Source organism: Mytilus trossulus, chromosome 5 (genome assembly GCF_036588685.1).
Source record: "Mytilus trossulus isolate FHL-02 chromosome 5, PNRI_Mtr1.1.1.hap1, whole genome shotgun sequence".
Lineage (NCBI taxonomy): Eukaryota > Metazoa > Mollusca > Bivalvia > Mytilida > Mytilidae > Mytilus > Mytilus trossulus.
Window position 1 is genome coordinate 66,836,461 of NC_086377.1, and position 9,584 is coordinate 66,846,044.

Genomic DNA, 9,584 nt, shown 5'->3' on the forward strand with positions numbered 1-9,584 from the left:
ATGGCAAACAACATGTGAACCTATCTGTTGAAATAAATCGTCAGTACATAATATCAATATCTATCAGGAGTGTGTTTTGATAAACAAGTGATTGTCTGTCGAGGTTTAGTTTTGTCATCATTTCCATGACCACTCCTGTATCTGTATATCAACATATGTGTACTTGCTGTGCAAACTGTTTCCTATAGCTTAAATTTTTCGGGGATGCCTGTTTGATTGACGTTTATCCAACATCTTTCTTAAACCTACAGTATTAGCTGCTCCAATTGAATTACTTGAAAACGTCTGCTTGACAAATGATATATGTACTTGTTTGTTGTACGTGGTTTTATATGGTTTTCTTCTTCAAAATGCTTTTATTGTACCGGAATCTGGTTTTCTCGTTCGTTAAAAAAATATGTTGTTAATTGTTACAAGATTTAATTACGGAAAGGTTTAGCTGTAAAATTTACGGATTGTTTTCTCTTATGTCACATGCTGTAGTAGGTCATTAATCAGGTTAATATGATTAACTACGCCATTCAAGTGTGATGCGCATTACGGAATAATGACAATTCTGTTATATAAATATTTTCACACTGAAAACGTTTTTATTTCTTCTAGCTATAATTTTAAGACATTGTTTACATATCATACATCCGCAACGATGATGTGGTCAGCTATGATTTTGATACTTTGTGTAATTCATTCACATGTAAGTTATCTAAATACTTATATCTGTTTGTAAACGTAATGTTCTTCCTTTTATTACTGCACTGATGAAATTAACGTATTCCTGTATTTTTAGATCAGTACTTTGTTATACTATGAATTAAAGGCATGTACCAAAATAGATGTACGTATCAATTTAAAAAATGGGATTCTTTTATGAAAATAATTTACAATCATATATTTGTGCGTTCTTTTTCTTTCGTTTGTAGAGAATACAGATCATATTTGGTTGTAAAATCCATGCTTTTGCTCAATATTGGGCACATGCAGAGCAGAATTTGCTTACCTTACAGGATCACCTGAAATCACCCCTAGATTTTGGTGGGGTTCGTGTTGCGCAATCTTTAGTTTTCTATCTTGTTTCTTGTTAACTATTATTTTTCTGTTTGTCTTTTTCAAATTTAGCCATGATGTTGTCAGTTTATTTTCGATTTATAAGTTTGACTGTTCCTCTGATATCTTTTATTCCTCTTTTTTTAACTCTGTATTTTTCGTTAACTAGTCAGCGATACATTTACTTCCCGTTCTCCTTAGAATTGATGACTTGCCATTTTATTTGATTAACCTATATGTTAATATTGATACAGTTCTGAACAAATTCATCAATTTCAGCAATTAAGGTATGTTCTTAAAGTAACTACTTTGTTTTTATTTTGTTGGAATGAACCTTTCGGTATGGTTCTTATGCACTACTCGTTACCATTGTTTAAACAAACGTACGGTTATACTGAATACATAAAGAATAGAATATATGTTTTGTTAACTGGGAAAAAACAATGACATCTTCGTGGTACAAACATATTTCAAATAGTGTGTTGGGATGAACATTTTGTGTATACCTAACTAAGCCTCTAACCTGCATGACAGCAGTATTCTTTATGTTTTAATACAGTAATATTGTCTTTTTTTATACAGTAAGTAACTGATTCACCATATTTTAATTCAGTAATCTTGTCTTTATTTATACAGTCAGCAATCAATCCATCATGTTTTAATACTGTAATCTTGTCTTTTTTATACAGTCAACAACCAATCCACCATGTCCGAGAATAAAACAGACAGGGAAATGCCTTGGTTTGCCGAAAACAGATCAATGTCAGACAGATAGCGAATGTGGACACGGTAATTTTATTTATAAAGTTTGAAACCTTAAAGATGTATGTGACGCAAAGCCACAATTACTAACCGTGAAACCAACTCAACGTTATTATTACTTAGTGTCCAACTATAATAAATATTTGTTCATGTTTAATGCAGTATTCTTATCTTGATTTAACACAGTTAGAAATCGATAAATATAAACTGGTTAGATGTTTAAGTATTTTAAGTTAATCTAGAAGGTGAAACTGAGTAATGGTCAGGATTCTTACTCATATTTGATATCCAAACTAATTTCTATTAATTTGTAAGCCTTGCTTGACTATAACTTATATACCATTTGACAAAAAGTGTGTGGTTGGACAGCTATCAGCTCCATTAAATTATAATGAATAAGAATTAGTACATTCAGTATTTGAACAAGACATAGGTGTTTCCATTTTCTTTGATAATATTGTTTCTTACTGGTGTTTTGTTCTAGATTCGATGTGCTGCCCAAAAGAATGTGGCAAAGAATGTGTGAGTAATGTAATTTAAGGTAACAAAGAGTAAGAGTAAGTGTCTCATACAACTATTTGTCTGTTTGTCTTCCTCGTTTTAGGCTTGGAGTTTTCAGTTCATTTTTCGGCTTGAGTTTTGATGTACCTTTGTGCATATCTTCAAAAAAATTTTAAAAATCGTAAAGATAGACAGGGTTAAAATACCCTGACGATAAATTTGTAAGTTTGCTTAAAAAATGCAACAAAGTTTCCCGTCGTTGAATTAACAAGTGATAAAACTGTTTTATGTGAAGCATGTTTTGAGAACATGTCTAGTGTTGAAAGATATAGAATAAACTCGTGAACTCTCTAAAACGTTTGCTGTTCTACTATCTGTATAGAGTGGGCCATTTTATTTTACTTGTAATATATATCATACATGTGCTACTGCTTTAATGATCCCTATCCGTTATTATTCACTAAATAAAATTGAGAATGTAAATGGGGAATGTATCAAAGAGACAACAACCCGACCATAGAAAAAACAACAGCGGAAGGTCATCAACAGGTCTTCAATGTAACGAGAAATTCCCGCACCCGGAGGTGTCCTTCAGCTGGCCCATAAACAAATATATACTAGTTCAGTGATAATGAACGGCATTCTAATTTCCAAATTGTACACAAGAAACCAAAATTAAAATAATACAAGACTAACAAAGACCAGAAGCTCCTGACTTGGGACAGGCGAAAAAATTCGGCGGGGTTTAACATGTTTGTGAGATCTCAACCCTCCCCCTATACCTCTAGTCAAAGTAGAAAAGTAAACGCATAAAAAAAACGTACATTTAGAATTCAATTCCAATATTTCTCGACAGTTGATTGTTATAATTTGTCAAAGATATTTATAACTAGATATCTACATGTAACTTATTATAAAAAATACAATAATGTATTACAAATTAAGAGGGTTTGTATTTCTTTTGCTGTGTCTTCCAATTATTGTCATCCAATTCTAAACATGTTGATCATATACTTAGGAGCCATAGCTGCTTTTCAAATCGAGATAACTGTGGTTTATTTTGCTTTATGGATTGTAAAGAACAAAGATGAGTTGACAAAGCGCTTAAAGCGTTTCTTAATTCCAACTAATTTGTACTATTGAATAGATGTTTCTTTTTCAATTATAATTTAAGACAGTAAAGCGCAAATGGGGATTATGTCCCACTTTTACGGACAAGCCAGCGAGTGTTTGTGCGCAAGTACGCCTTGGTTTTCAGTGTGGAGGAAATGATGCAGACTGCGCAGGTATGTAACTTGTTTTTTCAGTGATTACTAAATGGGAATGAACATAATGTATAAATAAGAAAATAAACAGCATGTTCACAATTTGTGAAATAATAAAAGTAATTCAAATTTCAAATACAAAAACAAATCCATACGTTAACCACATAAGTATGGAACGCCAGCACTGTCTTATTATGCCCATTTTTCATTATATGTTGTGCATTTACCTTTATATGATGTGCACTTGTCATCATATGATGTGCAAATGTCCTTATATGATGTGCAAACATACTTATATGATGCGCATATATACTTATATAATGTGCAAATATACTTATGTGATGTGAAAATATACTATTATTATGTTGAAAGATCCTTATATGATGTGCAAATATACTTATATTGTGTTGAAAGATCCTGATATGATGTGCAAATATACTTATATGATGTGCAAAGATCCTTATATGGTGTGTACATATCCTTATATGCACATATAAGTATATTTGCACATCATATGAGTATATATGCACATCTTATAAGTATGTTTGCACATACTGTAATGATGTTTGCACATCATATAAGGATATTTTCACATCATATAAAGGTGTTTGCACATCATATAAAGGTGTTTGCACATCATATAATGACAAGTGCACATCATATAAAGGTAAAAGCACAGCATATAAAGGTAAATCCACGTCATATAAAGGTAAATGCACATCATATAATGAAAATGGTCATAACAAGACAGTGTTGGCGTTCCATACATAAGCTTCAGTCTAACTTATGATCTTCAACCCACTGCTGCATTACACGAGGACAGTGAAGAAAATTAATTTTAGATATATATATTTTGAAAATCATTGCATGTTCAATACCATGTGCCATTTAGTTTCAATACAAATGACGAAGGTCGGTGTTTTTTTTCTGGACAGTCCGGCTTCCTCCACCAATAAAAACTTGCCGCCACGAAATAGCGAAAAAAAAATGGGACTTAAGAGAAGCATTAAAACACCAACAATAAACCAATATTTTACAATTGTAAATCATTTTCCAACAGGAACTAAGAAATGCTGTCCAAATATGTGTGGATCTCGACAGTGTAAAGAACCCGCAACGGCAAGTAGCTTAAAAAAAATCGATGTGATGTTTAACTTTTTGTGTTCAGGTAATATTTTCACATCGTGATATAGCTGGCATAGGAGTTACAAAAGCAAAATAAAGAACAAAACATATAGCTTAACAAATAAGTACAAATAGAGAGTAGTGGGGTGTTAAATTATAATCAAAATATCAGACAATAATGTGATAAAGTAGACCGGTATCATGACTTCATTAAAAAAAGAAGTAAGACCATCTCCAATATCAGGGCATATTATTGTTTGTTCACCAATGAAAGGGGTAGGTCCGGTAAAGGCCGTTTTTGTCCTCAAATTTAAGATTCACATGTCGAAAGATTGTGTACACTCTTTAAACACTTACAAGTGTCTATTTCAGTTGATTCAGTTAGTTTATGTGAACAATTTTACTGATTTACGCATTAAAAACTCTCCGATTCAACCTTAAATATGAAAAATCTTTTAAATATGCCAAAAATGTAATTTTTCAGATGGTTTTGGTCAAAAATGAAAGTGGTCGCATCCGTGTTCATCCTAAAACATTGTATGTTATGTAGTAGCATCAAATACAACCAACATTTCAATATTATGAATAAGTACAAATGCGGCCACTTTTATTTGAGACGGAAACCGTCTAAAATTTAACGGAAATGCTTAAATTATGAAGATTTCAGTAATTAAGCATGACTTAATGATGATACTTCCCGATATATGTGCATTGTATTGTTGAAAAAACAGCCAATATTAATGTAGCAGAATCATTCAATTTTCCAATAAATAACAAAAAGTTAACATTTTAAAAGTTTTGTAAAACTTCTATATTTTGTGGCCAAAAAGGGGTCTTACTAGACCTACTCCTAACGTACCTCCTTTTAAGGAGCATATGGGATACTGATCCCTATATGAATGCAAATTTGAAAGAAAAAAACTCATGATACCTACCTCCTTCCAGAAAAATTCTTTATGAATATTTTAAATCTAATATATAGAACAGAATGTTGACGTTCTATACGAATCCTTTAGTGTTTGAGACGAGAAATGTTTGATATGATATAAGTCCTTCTTTACTGCAATATGTTTAATATCTTGTACATGTTCCTAGAGAGCCTTGGTTTATGCAATAAATACATGTTTTTGCAAACAAAAATATTTCAACATGCATCTTTTGAAAATATTGATTTCATAATGATTGCGAAACGACTGAGGGGCAAAGTAGATTTTTTTTTTGTTCTGTGCCATTTTGTCTCTTGAGGAGAGTTGTCTGATTGGCAATCATACCACATCTTCTTTTTTTATGTTTCTTGTATTTTGAGTATCATAAAACCTAAAACATAATAATATGAATTTATTATTATGCGTTCAATAGATATTTTGTGTATTTTGTAATAATAGACATGATAGATATAAAATCACAACAGTACTTAATTCCGAAGAAATAATTTAAAACGGAAAGTTTATAAACAAATGGCAAAATCAAAGCTCAAACTCATAAAATGAATTTATAACAACTGTCATATTCCTGACTCTAAACATAATTTGTCTTAGGAAGAAATGATGGATTGAACATGTTGTTTTTCGCTAGCTAAACTTCTCACTTGTATGACGAAATTGATCAATCTACAGCAATACTAATCTTCAAATAAGCCAATTGACATTTTTCTTTTTGATTTTTCTAATCTTTAAAAAAATATATATATTTTAGAAACCTCGACCAGAGTGTTCATCTAGATTTTCTCAAACCAAGGCCGCAGCCTGTCACTTTCACGAATGTAGTCACGATAAGGAATGTACCAAAGGTGAGTACATTCAGATATTGAATACAAATTTGATATTGAGACATGAATTCCAAACAACAAACATTAGAGGATTAAGTATTTGATTGAAAATCTGATTCAAACTAATTCCAATGTGGTTTTGAGTTAATCATTTGTGAAAAGTAAAACCACAAAAATACTCAACTCAACGCAAAATTAAAAATGGAAAGTAGGGATTCAAATGAAAAGAAAAAAAATTAAACATATCAAACAAATGGACAACAACTGTAATATTCCTGATTTGGAACAGGCGTTTTCTTTTGTAAACAATGGTAGAATAAAGCTGGTTGTATAGCTAGCTAAACATATGCATTACCTCATCTGGTAATTAAAATCATTCGTTATTTTTCCCCAAGATTGGGGTCACAGAAAAACATGTCAGTCTATATAAAAAAAAGAATACAAAGTGCGTCTCATTTCACGTTAATTATTTATATCTTGGCATCATTAATTTGTTTACGATGCTCATGACGACATCTGTTTTATCATGCTTAGTTTTTTTGGCGTCTCAATTTTTAAGTTGCGAAGTCCCATCGCTATAATCGTCTGTGAATCAATAGAATTAATCATATTGTTTCAGGTAAAATATGTTGTGATGTTACTTGTGGAATAGGATGTACAGAACCAAATGTGAGTTGAAATAAGGTAACGAATCCGCCCAATTTGTCGTCGGTGGCCGAGTTGTCTATGTAGGTAATACTGTATCCACTAGCCAGTCAACACTATCGTTGTGAGTACGAACCCCACTCGTGGGGTTGAACTCGACTCAAATCTTTATTGACAGTTTTCCTATCGAAGGTCAGTGATTATCCCCGGGCACTTCGGTGTCCTCTATCAATAAAAATAGCCTTATTGCGGTGCTTACCAAAGTTAAAAACAATTTAAATCAATTTATAACTTGTTTTGCAAAAAATCGGATATTAATTGTACTATTAAATGATTGATTAATTCATGGTTACGAATTATATTGTTCTTCCACTAACACTGCATGAAATGATGCATTTAATGTAAAATAAATGCATATGTTTTGCATATTAAATTTCAAATTACCAAAAAAATTATGCATTTACTTCGCTGGAAAATTTCTAAGAAAATATATATTTAAACTAAATTTAATTTTGCATATACAATTCCCAAATTTCAACATAGTTGAAAGGTATTTTAAATAAATTTCAAATTCAAAGAATTTACAAATAGACTAAATTTGAATGAATTTCTAATTTAAAGAATTTTTAATATAAATTAAATGTAATAAGACAGTGGTAGCGTAATACAATTTGCATGAAGGGGAATCATGTAAAACCATAAGTTAACCCTATTTTCACATTTGAAATAAATAATTTGTAAATTTCAAATCTGAAATTAACCTTATTTAAGAATTGTGTAAACACAGTAAATGAATTGACCGTACAGTTTAGTTTTATATCCAATGCAAAAATATAAAATGGTCGCTCTTTGACATCGTGGATATGTTGTCAGATTATGTATGTGATACTTTACTTATATAAATACATGTTCTGTTTGTGATGACGTATCTAAGCAAAGTTATTGTTGTTTCAACTCATTCCACTTGTTAAAGGTCACAGTGGCCGAAACGTGAGTAAAATTGTGTTGTATTTTACAACCAACCAAGGAGTATGTATACATATAAACGTTTTTGCATATTTTAGTTTTAACTGACCTTTTGTTTGTTTTCCTTTTGCAGTGAATTCATCAGAATGATAAGATACATTTTGACGAAGCTGAAACCAACAGGCTGATTATAAAATACTTGCTCCAAATTGCTTGTTTTGTATAGCTTATAGATACTTTTGAACAATTTAATTTATATATACTTGTATTATTCTATAAAAAAATATAAGACTAAATGTAAATTAAAATAAACTGACCTCTTTTCTGTATCCTGCATGCCTCGCATCAGGGGTACCTAATTGGGTTTTCTTATTTATTTATTTTTGTGTACCAAATGTAAGTGAAAAACCTTTTTGATTTGAAACAAAGGGTATTAATCATATTGTTTCAGGTAAAACCTTACATGCACTGACATGATGCATGCCACCACCTCTTTATATCGTGTTGCTTAGTCATTTGGGTTTCTATGTTGTTGTTTTTTTTAAATATTGGTTGTATGCTGGTCTTTTTTTTATTTTTTAGGCGGTGTAAATAGATGCATTAAGATATGTGATATAACTGCCAATGAGACAACTCTCCAATCCAAGTCACAAATAGTATTTTGTTTTACCTTTGTATGAGTTTTAATATCCCTTTTATCTTTTTTCGCCACTCAATGTAAATAAAACTTCTAAAACAAGACAGTGGCATGATCGAATAGTCTTTTATATAGATAAAGAAAGATGTGATATGTGTGCCAATGAGACAACTCTCCATCCAAGTGACAATTTATAAAAGTACAATATTGTAGGTCAAGGTACGATCTTTAACACGGAGCCTTTGCTCACACAGAACAGCAAGCTATAAAGGGTGTAAAATTGTCTAGTGTAAAACTATTCAAACGGGAAAAATAAAAGTATAATCTTTATTAAAACTAAAAACGAGAAACATGTATGAACAGTATAAACAAACGACAACTTCTGTACATCAAATTATTGAATAAGGACAGAGAATTATTCGGCTGGCATCCTCTATAAGTTAACCATGTGAATGTATAATTATAATAATTCCTTTTGGCGGCAACAATCACAATAATTGAAAGAATACATTAAGGCTCCATGCACATAGTTATCCAAGGTATCAGTATTATAATTTAATACGCAAGATGCGCGTTTCGTCTACATAAGTCTCATCAGTGACGCTAAGATCTAAAAAGTTATAAAACCAAACAAATACAAAATTGAAGAGCATTGAGGACCCACAATAAAAAAAAAAAACTCCATAAACGCAAGATGTGGTTTCTCTGAACAAACAAAGAAACATTCGGCTAGAGATATGATTTTTATTTTTAGTTCATTGATATATTTCGGAGTTTAGTATGACTTCCATTATCAATGAACTAGTACATATTCTACATATTGTCCAGCTGAAGACGACTCCGGAAGAGGAATTTTCTCGCTGGATTGAAA

At 31.3% G+C, this 9,584-nt stretch overlaps 1 protein-coding gene across 1 annotated transcript; it reads left to right on the forward strand.

The window, feature by feature from the left end:
• The first annotated feature begins 541 nt into the window (after positions 1-541).
• Positions 542-7,149, forward strand: LOC134719823 (whey acidic protein-like). Its single transcript, XM_063582774.1, has 7 exons — positions 542-694; positions 1,734-1,833; positions 2,291-2,328; positions 3,482-3,593; positions 4,633-4,691; positions 6,393-6,486; positions 7,085-7,149. Exons 1-7 carry the CDS (start codon positions 548-550, stop codon positions 7,141-7,143), a joined length of 609 nt encoding a protein of 202 aa, XP_063438844.1. The 5' UTR covers positions 542-547; the 3' UTR covers positions 7,144-7,149.
• Positions 7,150-9,584: the final 2,435 nt, after the last annotated feature.